Source organism: Micropterus salmoides, unplaced genomic scaffold (assembly GCF_014851395.1).
Source record: "Micropterus salmoides isolate LMB-PRFRI ecotype aquatic unplaced genomic scaffold, ASM1485139v1 Ms_hic_scaffold_14, whole genome shotgun sequence".
In the NCBI taxonomy this organism is placed as follows: domain Eukaryota; kingdom Metazoa; phylum Chordata; class Actinopteri; order Centrarchiformes; family Centrarchidae; genus Micropterus; species Micropterus salmoides.
Window position 1 is genome coordinate 4,481,997 of NW_024040485.1, and position 14,668 is coordinate 4,496,664.

General features: G+C 39.1%; 1 protein-coding gene across 1 annotated transcript in view; it reads left to right on the forward strand.

The window, feature by feature from the left end:
• LOC119901698 (receptor-type tyrosine-protein phosphatase N2-like) overlaps positions 1–14,668 on the forward strand; it is a 232,331-nt gene that overhangs the window by 72,132 nt on the left and 145,531 nt on the right. The window contains exon 10 of the mRNA XM_038717285.1: positions 6,957–7,043. Within this exon, the coding sequence (XP_038573213.1) occupies positions 6,957–7,043 (87 nt within the window). The remainder of the gene's footprint in view (positions 1–6,956; positions 7,044–14,668) is intronic.

Below are 14,668 nucleotides of genomic sequence, written 5' to 3' on the forward strand. Positions count from 1 at the left end.
TGGGCAGGAGAAACTACAAAAATTTAGACATCTATCATTAGATTTTAGTTAACACCAAGTGGCATATGGGTTCAAATGGTACCGTTTAATCACTTGAAAATGTTGGTGAAGCAGTGAGGGGTGCAGTGAGTGCCATCTCTCTCTGTGCAGCAAACAGAAGGGGAGTTTTCTATGTTCCTATGTTTAAGCTTGGGAAAATTTCAGTCAGCAGAGGCTTTTCAGAGGCTTTAGTGCAATCTGACAGCAATTTATATATATCGAGGTTCAACTCCTGTAACTTCATGAAATAGACTTGCTCTGGTCATAGGTGAACAGCTGGAAAGTTTGAGATGTCCTCAGTCGCTTTTGTACCACAGATCTCAGACTCTTCAGTGTACTCAGCAGATTCCTCTCTAACCCTTCACAGTGACTCTTGACATTTCTGTGAGATCACTGAACTTCAAAAGGACACCAAAGTTGTCCTCAACGGTTCGAAAGTCTCTCCTCAAGAAAGCCAAGTTAGAGCATCAACCACAAGTTAGAGCATCAACCACAACATGGAAAAAATGCCACTTCAAGACTTTGCGCTTCCTCCAGAGTAGGGCTGCAACTAATATTTTCGTAGTCGACTAATCTGTTAATAATTGTTTCGATTAATCGACTAGTCACGATTATTTTTGTCAACGACAAGACTGACAATGAAATTTCACGTCAACAAATTTTTATAGTCGATGTCGTTGATTACCTAATTGTTGCAGCCCTACAGTGCAAGAGGCTCTTAATCAACCTCTAAACAGAACTGCCTCTTTGTAATCCAAAGATTCTTCTGTACTAGAAAAGCCTCAATATCCACATCTTGGTGTTGTTTGAAGAATGAAAAAACCTCAAACTCTTTACTTTGTCAAGAGACAGTTGGTTTTACAGCCACATCTGACTGCAGTGAAGCTGATGGAGAAATTGCCTTTCAGCATGAGTCTAGATCAGATGAGTTGTCTCCAGCTTCCACAAGAGCAACCTGCACGCAGAGTTTTAGCATGTCTGTTGATCAGATAATCCAACAACACCTCTTGAAGCCGTTGTATTTCTCTGTATCTGTAGCACCTGTATTTACATCAAATGTATAAATCAAAAGCTTTTTATAAAGATTCAAAAAGCAAATAAGTAAAAGGGAAAAAGGTGGGGACAAACAAAGCCATTAAAATGCATAGACTAAAAATTTAAGTACTCAGCTATTTCTATGAAAAACTATTCTAAAAAAGGTACCGATATATATATAAATGTTCAACGTCACAGGGAGCCATAACAATGATGCTAACATAGGTATATACTCATTTGTTTTGTATAAAACTGTGCTAACTAAAGATAAAGGTGTCATCTTTATTAGCTATCACCTTCATAGTTTAAAGGATCCGTTGTTGACTGCTGATAGTAAATGCAAGTGAACTGAAGGTACATGCTCTGGCTCAGCCATCCACCCTGAAATCCACAATAAGACAGCGGTGATATAATAATGTCACTGTGTCCTGGCTGTGTGGACTCAATTCCCGGAGTCTCTGCTGGTTGTCTGCCAACCTCACGTTAATGACAAGACTCCAGGTAGTTACTGAGGCTGTTAAATAAGTCATCTGGCCCCCAAAAAAGTTTTTACACAAGAAGAACTTTTTAGTTAGTGAACTTTCGAGGTACTGGTAGTTGGATTTTTTTTACTTTAGACAGAGCCAGCCAAGCTGTTTCCCCCTGTTACCAGTTGTTATGCTTTATGCGTAAAGGTTCAGTGTGTAATATTTAAGATGATCTATCGACAGAAATGCAATATAATATACATAACTATGTTTTCAGTGGTGTGTAAAGACCTTACATATTGAACCGTTTTTTTTTTATTACCTTAGAATGAGCCATTTCTACAGTAGCCCAAACGGACAAACTGCTCTACAGAGCGTATTTCGTCACTACGTTAAATACTTCTGAAAGTATTAGTAGTAAAGTAGTAGTCGTCGTCGTCGTCGTCGCTTGATTTATTTGAATTAGGAAGAGTGAAATTTGGACAAATGGAGGATATTATTTAGCACAAGAGCCGACAGAGGGTGTCGGCCACCGTAGCTTCTCCTGTGTGCTTGCAAAGGGAGGGGGGGGAGCGGTGGCTGAACCCTTGGTTCCAATCAGGTTGCAGTTTGCGACCCTCACCACTAGATGCCGCTAAAACCTACACACTGAATGTATAAGATAACAGGCTGCTGGCTGTAGCTTCATATTTAGCCTACATATTTCAGACTGGTTAAATGAAGTGAATAAGCATATTAATAAAACATGTAGCTTACTTTTTCTTTAAAAGCTGCCAGTCAGAACATAGTATTTTTTGTGGCCATGGTTTGAGTATTTGTATAATAGAGATTACTGAAAAGATACTTTATACTTTACTTTTTCTTAACTGTTTGATCTTATGAACTCTGTTGTGTAATGTACGGTATGATTACTTCATTTATTATTTCTAATACGAAAATAAAAGTGGTCAGTTATAGATAGCTCACCATCAGAATACAGATATGTTGAAGGCTTTAAATTTGATAAATCATCACTTTATATGAGAAATGAATGATACTAGATTTTTAGATTGTCTTCAAATTGTCCATCCTCCCTTTTCAAAAACCACAGTGATAGAAATAAAAATACCCGCGTCAGTGCAGGACTACAATTGTAACAAGACAGCTTTAATGCAAAGTCCAGACATTTTGGCGTTGTGGCAGAGGTGAAGGCTGATTGCAGGAGCCTCATGGTGGTTTCAGTGTATCACCTTCTCCTGTGGCCAGGGGTGAAGAGGAGGAGGAGGAGGAAGACAGGGTGATTCACAACACCTGCTCCCCAACACACACATACATGTGGACATGTAGACAAACATTTTCATTCGTTTTCTCCCATCGGACACACAAACACACAACTGTGTGCACATCACTGCTGTGGTTTGCATGTTAAAAACCTGTAGAAAATAATTAAACACCTGTAAAATTCCTTTAAAATCTCCTACAAATATTCCTTAACAAGCTTTAAAATGCCAGCTGCCAAACTACAGTCTGATTTTAATAGATTTTGCTCTCTAATTAGCTTGATTAATAAAGAGACAGTACTTGGTAATTGGCAGGAAAAAACTGCCTACGTTTTGTTTTTTTTAATTCCTGAGGTCAATAATAATCCTTAATTATGTAAAAAATGTTTATCCACAGACATTTTGTCCCCCCGTTTTACACTCCGTGCACTACATGCTAAACATGCTAAATCCAAAGCTCTAAATACTATCAGGGTTACTAATTTCACACCATCTGATGTTTCTGAAGGAAATCACCAAAGTCAGTTGAATACATTTTCTGGGAACCACAATTTTTTGTGCCTGTCCAGTCGATACTGAGATATTTAAGTGAGTAAATAAATTTTAACTTTGACCTGCTGTTGCTAGAGGAAAGGTCACGGGATTACGCATATTCATTTGGGGATTATGAACTGTAAATTTTTCTTGGTTGTTGGTGCATTATCGTAGGAAGACCCTCACTCAAGTTTGGAAACCATTGCTTTGGATCCAAAGTTGTTTCAGCCACAGGTGTTTGATGTTTTGTCGCCATCAGAAATATTCACATTCTTGGTAGCAGTAGAGGTTTTTAATCAGCAAAGACACTGGACAGTACAGACTTTGGTTTTGTGAGCAGTTGTCATTATACTGAAAATGTGTAGAAGCAGAATGATAGGAAATGTAGCATAAAAAAAAACTGCGGTTAAAGGCTGTCGTATTTGAGAAGGATCACAACCCACCTACTGTGCACTGCAGAGCTAATGTAAAAGCGGCTTTCAGGTCTCCGGTGCAGCTATCAGCACTCAGGATCTGCAGGCAAAGCGATCACTGGTGTCAGATCTGAAAGCAGCTGCTCTGCACTGTGGAAGACTGACTCATATTGTGGGCTGTTGAAGCTGCTGTCTGCTCTGAGAAAAATCACCGGCTATCAGTAACTTTTCATACATAGACAATCTAGTTTTCTTAATGGTGATTCACCCAGAGTCAGTCGTATTCTCTTATTATTTAAAACAAAGTACAGTACATTTGCTGATGTTATTTTTTTTTTTTTCCAGACATGTGAAATAGGAAGAATATCTGTTTTTGACTGTCCTAGTCTTTACTAAAACAATGAGATGCTGTGATTCTTCTTCTGAACGGATATACACTAAGGTCTTTTTTTTGTATGGAATTTCTGTCAGAGTAGCCACTGAGGGTGTGTTTTCTGCCCCCCAATAGTCAATTCATGTGTCATTTTAGAGAAGACTATATTTTTATATACAAACACATTTTGTAACTATATTGAGGATATAATGACAGATTAAGTTGCAAAGTCTTTAACATACATTTTAGTCAAAAAGTTAAAGCTATTGTCTATTTTTTGTGTTCCCACATAATGGGAAACTTAAATTTTGTCATGTGATCTATACTTGTGTCCTTTCCAGTGATGCAGGTGTCGTCAATTCAACCAGGAGATTTTTAAGATACTGGTAATAATAGGACAAGCTCATGACTCTAAAGGGTCAGTTAATCCAAATTATAACAAAAATTAATAAAAAATTAAATTTTCCCACATTAATCCTGGTGAGAAAATCCAGTTAGTGCTAAACGCATAAGATGGGAAACAAGAAAGTAGACAACTGCTAATTGTAATTAAATATGTTTAAAAAATGAGTTTTCACAACAGAAAATCTCTTTCCTCTCTATCTTTACTGTCATCAGAGTCATCCGAAAATGACTGCTGGTGTTCAGGGAGATAACATGCATCCTGCAGGTGTCTGCAGGTGTCTCCTTTCTGTATTTGAATTCAGTAGAGGGAGCTGAGGGGAGGTCAGACGAGTCACAAAGAAAGAAGGAATTATATGTAAGGAAGGAAAAAAAACAGGAATGAAGGAAGGATAAAACAAAGCATGGGAAATGTAGAGAAGGAAACATCAAAGAAACTGAAGACAATTTTCAGAGTTTCAGACTTCACAGTTTTTTTGGCAGCAGCTTATGAAGACTATAATGTCAGTATCTAGTCTAGTAAGTAACCAGTAACTCAATCAGTCAGATATATGCAGTGGAGTAAAAGGTGAACTGAAACTGAAACGCGCTTGGAAGGGAACATAATTGCTGCCTATATTCATGGACAAGGTTTATTTCCCAGACATTGTGATGAGGTAGTTGGGGTGGCTTGTGGCAACCCTGTCTGCAAGAAATTACGTTTTCAAACTACAAATTTGCAACAGCAGATCGTTTTTGAAAGAAACCGACATTCTGTTCAACATAATTAGGAAATGTATGAGCATTGAATGTATGAACATTTTTCTCTCACTAACTACATATTTCACTCTTTTACAGTATTTGCTTGTAGCAACTTATGCATGATTATGTTCATCTCACAGCGCTCGTTAAAAGATTAAAAGTTCCCTATTCTGTTGATTTAAAACAAACTCTGACATTATGTTTCTTTGAAAATGCATTTGGTGCTGGAAATCTGTAGCACTTACATTTGTAGGAGTCAGAATGGCATGTATAGTACTTGAGTTAAAACAGTAAGTTAACAGTAAATGGACTTTGGTTCTTGACACCTCTAACTGTGTTTTTTTCTTTATGTAGAGTACATAACTTAAACTTAAACCGGTATCTGCCACAAACACACACAGAGCAGCAAGCAGTGTTCCATTATCATTTTAAATTCTGTTAGTCGACAAGTGTGGGATGAAGTCCTTTGTTTGGCAAAGAGAATACATATGTACCAGACCTTTACTAGATCCGTTTTTCAGTTTGAGGAAGTCCTCCGGCAGAAACACGACAGAGGCCATTCTTATTGTGGAATATTGCCATTTATTGAATGACCAGAGAGTTCTCTGACCTTGTTGCTCCCTGTCACACACTTTAAAGCTTAAAATGAGGGAATAGAGAGTGATTATAACAACTTTCTGTCTATGACTTTCCTCACCTCATCAGCATTCACCTTGCCACCAAACAACACTTCCCACCTACCTACCTGAGTAGTATGTAGCTGCAGTACCGGACGCTGCATTTTTAGGACCGCAAATCTGCATTTGTAGGACTCTTGTTTTCCTTGATACTGCCAGCTAACTAGCTAACTATATTACTCTTGACAGCCCCCCGAAGCCTATTACCCTTACCCTAACCATCACAGGGTGTGTGTCTAAACCTAAGTTATTGATTGTATGCATGGCGACCAGTTAACTCTACAGCTGCGCACATCGGCCTCACGGCAGACATGCTAGCAGCCAGGGTTAACTTCCATTGTGTTGCTGTGCATTACCACCACCAATCCGCTAGATGGCGCTGTAACAAATGTGGTCCCGGGACTGCTGGGGTCCTGAAAATGCAGCGTCCGGTATTGCCCCTATACAATATTGACCTACCTACCTGACATCACAGAGGAGCTTCTGTAGAATTGTTTTTCTTTTTCTTCCTGGTTTTATCTTTTGAACTTTTTTTTTTCAGACAAACATGTCCTGAATTTTAGATGCATGAATGAGAGAAAGACAATTTTGCTTAATCATTTCAGTGTAGTAGTTGAACCGCAACTTTTTGGGAAACTGAACTTTTGTTGGCTTTTTGTTGCTTAATAATTATCTGATGAACGAATGACACAAAAACATAAACTCAATGATCTGTCCTCTTGTTTTAGCATGTTTTAGTTAGCAAACCGAGTGCTTACAGGTTAGCATGTTATCAGAAATTCTCTCTATCTACCAGAGATGACATTGGTTGCACTCATATTACACCATGAATAAAAAGTCAGATGGCCAATTTGACTGTGAATTTGGTGGTTTAATACAATAATACAATTTACTTTCTGAAAAATTTGAATTCTGTTTTCCACTTTGGGATGAGTTTAATTTAATTTCTATTTTTCTTTCTCCCTATCTCTCACCTTCTTTACCTGCTCACACCATCCCTTATTTCCTCTCATCAGTGGGCTGCAGACAGACGAAGGCCTCCACCTGATGCAGATCCTGGCTCGCAGGGCTAAAGTCCAGATGGCCGACTTTGCGGAGCTCTCGTACGTATTGCTGCTTTTTATCAGTCAGTCACTCTCTAGCAGAAAAACACAGGTTGCTCTCTCCTTCCTGCTGTGTTAATGTGTGTCCTCATGGAGTGAGCGGAAAATCACTATCTAATCTAAAGCTGGTATTTGTTCTCCAGGTTTAAACTATTTATTTCTCTAACTGTGTGGTGGAGTATCATAAAAAAACACAAACCTGCACATTTGCGGTGTTTGCTCCCGCTCTGAATAATATATTGCTATTGAGACTGTTGATGGGTTTGCACCTGTTCTGGTTAAAAATGCTAATAAATAAAGTCTGTTTAGAGCCAGAACACTGGAAGTGACACATTTCACACCATTCATGTATTTTCACAAGCATAAACCCAGCAGTTTCACACTTCTGGCATGAGCATTTTCCAGGTTTTGCAGTGGCTGCCTCAAATAAACGGCAGACAAACAATCTGTGCGGCAGATCAGCCTTTCTAGATAGCAAAAAATTGACATCATCTTGGAATAGTTGTGGTTTATCAGTCTGATATGCCTGTTTTAATCAAATTAGGATCACATAGCCAGCAAAATAATTGGTATTTTAATGTAATTAAATGTTTATTAGCACAAAATATTAACAATCCCCAACAAAGGGACATTATGGCGATACACTGGTGATTGATTACAATTACTTTACATACCCAACACCAAACAGCAGACAGACAAAGCTAGCGACCAGCTAGTGAAGAAAGTGGAACATTTAGCAGCTAAAGAGCCAAATGTTTTTCTCAGGAGCTGGTGCAGACCAAAACAGAGCTAAAAGAGAGTGACTGTTGGACTTCAGTGTCAGGTGGACACCAATTCAACTCCAAATTATTGCTAATGTGGATGAATATATGCTAATGTTGCCCTGTGTCTGCTGGATGTGCAACTGCTTGCTAACACATTAGCTATTACAATTTTATAGGGCTATAAATATGTCAGGGCAGTGCATCTGTTCATGTTGAGTCATTTATTTTTTGGCTTTCAAAAACACATTATCAGCAATGATTGCAAACGCAGAGAGTTCTCTCACTTAACACTGACTACTTCAATTTTTTAGCCATTTCAAATTAGTATTACTTTTGTCAGCCATTTTAAAATGTTGTTTTAGTCTTAGTCCTGTGTCAAGTTCATAGTGTTTTTTTCCAGAAATCTTATAACCACATTGCTTGCCGTCCGATATAATTAGGCACTCTGTTTTTTGTCGTATTTAGTGTTGTAATTTTTCATCAACAATATTGCATTTTAATATAGTCACATTCAGTAGCCATGTTTCCATCATATTGTCATGCGAATTAAAAAGAAAAAGGCTACAGCAAACGCAGATACATCAGTCGTTGACGTTACGTATGTGTTCCAAACCAGAAACAAAACCAGTCACATGAACCTGATGGCCATTGATCTTGCCAGCCATGTCTCCGCATGTTATGGGAATATCCGGTGTTATGCCGAGTTTTGCATGCCTGCCAAGAATTGCATGCACCTCGAAATAGTGCTTAACGCTATATTATCCTTTGTGTGGTTCATCAACGATGATAAATGATTCGTAGTATATATTTTATGAACGTTTAGAGTCATTAATATTTTATTACACGTTGAAGTACCGTTCATCAGTGTGCAGAGCAAAGTATTTGAAAAGGACCTTTAAGAGGTGCATACATAATTCGGCAGAACAGATGATGAACGCTACCTTTTTGCATCCACCTCTTTTCTCAGCACAAATGAGTGTTACCAGCCGCGAGGTGCGTCAAATTCTCGGCAGGCATGCAGAACTCTGCACAACCGGGCAAGATGCCGACAGCAGAAACAGCTGATCAGTCGTGAGTTACAAGTTCGCTACGTCAGAACTTATTCGGAAAAAGTGTTTCCATCTCCCATTTAGCGCGTTTACTCTTTTTCGACGAAGGTAAAAACCACCTCAAGCGAGCGTAAAAACGTTTTTGCGAAATTAAGGATTCTTTTTCGAATTTTGCCGTTTCCATCAACCTTTTCTAATGCGATACTTCAAAATGCGCATTAATAAACGCTGATGGAAACACAGCTAGTGTTTAAGAGACATTGTCACCGTCTCGTTTTAGTGACGGAAAAAAAGGTCGTTGACAAATATATTTTGTCTAGTTCCTTCCGACGAAAGTAACACTATTTGAAGTTTGTACATGCACATATTGTTTATTGACAAATGTGCATGTGGGTCGTTCAGAGAAATTCCCGTGGCTGTTTCTTTTAGCCTATTGAGGATATATGAGTATGTTTAGGCCCATATGTTTTTTCTTTTTTATTTCAAATCGCCTCCTTATATTAGTTTGAACAACCAATCAATCAACTGAACAAAATTCTACCCCTAAACATCAGATCTACATGACTAACCCTAACATAAAACAAAGTTTGAAGCTAAAATAAAACTTAAATAGCTAAAGTTGTGCAGTTGTGTCACCTTTTTGGTCCCTATAATCGAGGTGGGCCCTTACAGTGGGAGTGGACTGCCAAGATTTGGGTCAATACAATCTGTAGTAAACCAGCACATAAAAAATAAAGGCTTTTTAATGCTTATGTCCTTCTAAAACTCTCTTTACCCTGTAATATAACAGCACCTCTGGACATGTATCTCAATTGTCAAATGAAGAATTACGTATGAAAAAAAACAAAAACAGAACTTCATCATTATAACATTTCTAAATCACAAAGGACTCTATCCCAAGACTAGAAATACTGAAGAAGCAGCAGTCTGTAGATGACTCATCATGTTTATAGTGCACTTTACCTTCTCGTGATCCACCATCTTGTACCTGTAGGCTCAAGTGGGCGGCGATTTTTCTCAAAGGGAGAGCATCACATACTGAAACTCTTCAGATATTCCCCGTAGAAGATGAACAGCATCGGCTCCTCCGCTGTTACCCCCAAGCATGTCAGATCAGAGAGGGCAAACTGGTGGGATCAAAAACAGAGATTTTCCAGTGTTAAAATCTGAAGTGAAAAAAAAGGATAGAAAAAACAAAAACAGTGCCCTTACAAAGTAGAAATCCAAGGACGTCGCCTGATTTTTATTCTGTCAACAGTTTTTGCTCTGGGGGGAGGGGGGGAAATAGAGCAAATAGAGCAATGAGAGCTGCTTGTCCGCTTTATTGACATGTTGGAGTCGAGCCGCTGCTAACTGCAATCATTTATTAATGACACTGAACTCTGTCTGAACCCTCTCTCTATCTTTCTCTCTCTCTCTCTTTCTCTGTCTTTGCATCTATTTCTCTGTTTCTTCTTCTCTCCTTTTAGTCTGTCTTAGTTTGTGTCAATCTATTTCTAAATTCTCTCTCTCTCTCTCTCTCTCAGAGTTGTTGCTATATTTTCCCCCACAGGTGACTTTGCAGTAGGTTGTGAACATTTTCAATGCGGGCCGCTGCGCCAGTAAAACCAGCGCTACTGCTGTTGATAGTAGTCAGTATACAGACAGTATCCACTGTATTGTATGTGTAAAGTTTCTATATCACGTCGACCATTCTGTCCATATTCGTACACTCATGCATTCTCGCTTGTCCACATGCTTTCTCTTGACATCGACGAGCGTGTCAACTTTATGAAAAGTTGTTTTCAAACAAAAGGTACCACAATTATCCCTGTTGTCCTCTGTCTTGCGCTTCAGTTGCAAAACCTTGAGTAACAGTTGAACAGGTATTGAAGATCTTGAGGAGGAGGATGTGGGCTGGTTCATAATCGAAGTGGGCCAACGACGCAGCTCTCTCTCTTGCTTTTGTATGGGCTGCTCAAAGCCCACGCGCTCAACAAAAGACACTGGTGTCTCAGAAGCGTATTGACAGGAGAGAGGCAGAGGAGAAAACGGCACAATCAGGTGGGGCAGTGTGGGCGCGGCATCAAGGCCACTTCATTTGACAGGCCAAACACAAGGGCACATCTTTTTTTAAGGGGCATGAGCCCAAACTGAGGGGGCAATCCCCGCCCTGCTTTCACCTCTTCAGGCCTAAAAACAAAACAAAATAAAATAATGAAACAACCTGAGATGGTAAAAACACCCCTGTTGGCTTGCTTTGTTTGTTTTTCAAGCCAGAAAAAATGGGAACCGCTGATTCAGGTGCTCAGACACTTTATTTAGATCCTCTAAAGCAGAGGTTTTCATTTTGTGAGGTGTATCTCCCCAGGGGAGCCCCAAGCAGTTTCAGTGAATGGAAGTGAAAAAGTATGATGTTAGTTATTTGATTAGTTATCAAAAGGAGATAACATAGAATAGCTACCTGTGTGATTTGGTTAAAGATAATTCAGGGATATAGTAATTATGGTACTTTATTTCCCACTTAATCAGAGTAAGAAACTAATGGATGCCTAAGGACAGACCATTTTATGTATTTTCTGTAGTCTAAAGTTATGTCCTCTGTCTGTCTGTAAATAGTGATGTTTACTACGGATTTTTTTTTTAAATAACTGTTTGTAGATAGATTACTGATAATCTCATGCTTTTTTTTTGCCATGAAGGAGTTACTATTATTGATGTTTCTGTGTTCGTCAATCTCCCCATAATGTTAATTTCTGACAGTTACAAAGGCAAAACTTAAAATAAGACCCTTGTAATTTACAGGACTTAACCTTTCACTTCTGACACCGAATCCTTAAAGTAAAACTGAGCACTTGTGAGCGCCCACATAGCTCACACACAACACACACCACCCCATCCTAGAAAGCCAGTCTTTCGCTGCACTTCCAAATTGCCAGGAAGGCAATCAAACCCATGAAATACAACCTCACAACTTGTCGCTTGGTCTGCCCCCTCCAGCTGTTTTGATTGGCTAAAAAAGCCACAGAACAGTTTTATTATTGTTGTTTTTTTAATGATCTGCCACTTTCCAATTACTTTCCTTCATGGGTGACACTCTGACTCTTGTTATGCACTCGCTCATCAAAGCACATGCACATTTCCTCTCAAATGACCATTGCCATGTATATTCCAAAGACCATAATAGAGACTCCGTCAAGGTAACAACACCCAGCTGATGGGTTTTTACAAAAGTATAGCAGTGCTGGCTGGTAATCTTTGTGTGTGTGGGAGAATTTTAACTTTCTCACCTGATAAATCAAATCATTTGCTAAGATATTTCACTCCAGCAATGTCATCTCAGTTATTACAAGAAATTGAAAGCGAAACCAATACAAACTTGTGATATATGATTATAGTGGACAAATGACCATGTCCCAACGTGTCATATATGCCTTTTATGCCTCATTCTTTTTCTGTCAGACCTCTCTTTGGAAGCCCACCAGTTTGAGATCCACTGTTACTGTGTATGCAAATTCTAACCTCATGTTTTTGAGTAAGTAGTTTGTTTACAGTGGAATAAACGGCAGAATTAAGTGTTTTTGACTGTAGTGCGCAGCAGACACAACAGTTCCACAATGCAACACTCAACAGAACAGCTGAAAAAAAACTAATGGTGGGCAGTGATGAGACAGCTCACAAAACAAAACAAAGCAAAAACAATGAACGATCATGTAAAAATACCTTTTTTAGTATTTGTGAAATTTGACGTTTGATTGACTTCAGTCCGGACTCGCCTTCATCTTCACCTTCATCGTGGCCTATTCACATAAATATGTAAAGTGCATTGTTTAATTTTACACTGACAGACAAAACAACTCACTGTCAACATCAAGTCATAGTGTAAGTAATGATCTTTAGTATTAAACAGGGTCGGATTTGGTGAGTGATTTTCAGGCTGATCGGTGGAGAATCATTTCAGATTATTTATCTGTTATCTTGTTATAACAGCATAATCCTAAGGGTATTATCAAGTTTTGATTTTTCAACGACAGTACTCTCTGTCAGCCAGTGTTGATTATATAATGTGTTTGTCAAAGCGATGGTGTGGTTTTTTTACACCGTTAAACCGAGGCAAACACTGACAATGCACTGTTTTCATATTTGAACACAAACGCTGTGTACGCCTGTGTACGCTGAAGTTTTCATGCTGTAAATGCACTGTACAGTGCTGATAAAGCAACTTCCAAATTGAACTGTAAGTAAGACAGAGAAGGAAGATTTCATGTGTATATTCAGCATGTGCGTGGACAGACAGGTGGGGATTGGGTGGCTTGGGGTCGTGCGATTCTCACACACACACACACACACACATACCTTCACACACACTCGCTCTCTCTCTCTCCGCCCCCGCCGCCTGGCCCCCTTGTTCCCGTGGCACCTCGCCGCGCTCCTCGGCTGCTGTATTTAGTCCCTGGGTGGCCTGTACTGTTCTCCTGTTCTAATGCACCTTTTGTCTTTGTTCTCCTATTCTGGGAAAGAAAGGAGGGAGCTATACACTGGGGAGAGTGATGGATTGGAGTCAGAGAAAGCAAGAGAGTGACTGAGATATATATATATATATATATATATATATATATATATATATATATATATATATAGAGAGAGAGAGAGAGAGAGAGAGAGAGAGAGAGAGGGAGAAAGCTGGTTGTCTCTTTTGTTGCAAGCACAGTGAAAGCCCAGCAGGGGGAGCCGCCTTGACAATTTGTCAGAGGTTATTGTCCAGGCCCGCCCGGGTCCTCACCACTGTGGCAACGTCAGTCACCTCCACCAGAAGAAGCAGGAGACAAAGCTTTACACTGACACTGCCTGCTGACACTCCTGATTTACCCAGCCTGCCTCTGGCTTTCACCGCCCTACTCCTGAACACCATAACCAACTGCTTTCCAGAGATTTTTTCTCTCCTAATCTCGTAAAATCCAGTTTGTCGATTATGTAGAGTTAAGGTTAGAAAGATGTTCTTATACTGTCAATATCAACTATCCGAGCGCTTCACTGAAGCTACAGTTTGATGAACAATGACTGAAATATTTACCATAAACCAAATACGCCGTGGTTTTAATGGCTGCACTATTCCATCAAATGGAAATATTACAAATGTCTTGTGCTTCATTTTATGTGTATTTATATATTAATGTTTGGCAGCTTTCGAAACTTTGGAATTGTTTTACTGTACCCTTTTACTGTAACAAAGATTATTCTCTAACATTAAACACATCAAACAAACAGGGTCAGTATGTTGCATTAATCTCACATCAGTTGAGATGAGAAGCTTACATTTAAGAATGATGATGTGTGAGGTAAAAAGAAAAAAGAATTAAACTCTGGCATGAGCAGAATTGCCTTAACATCTATTTACAATACTATAATGACATATAACATACTGTATTATTGTCTTCATTGTTTCCCTCATATACTTTTATCAACCTGAAGGACAGAGTCGGGCTCTGTGGCTCTTACTGCACGTTCAAAAGGCTTTCCATCACTTCCAGAGTTTTATTTGTAGCTGCAGGGACTCCTAGATGACTAGATGGCTTAGCTGCAATCCAAATGCCAATCAGCTCATATTTTCCCGTATTGATATCCAGCCTTGCAGATAGTTTTGATTTAATGTACCAAATTGGATATCTCAAAAAACAGACAAATACAACTAATATAACTGTTAAGATGGAAAGATGTGCATTGTTGTTGTTGAATGAACTGGTCTTTAAGGTTCAAGAAGTTGTACTGATTGTGCCTGAGCTGAAAGTACTATACAAAGTCGTAGCAGCGTATGGGTTACTCCCTCTTTCCC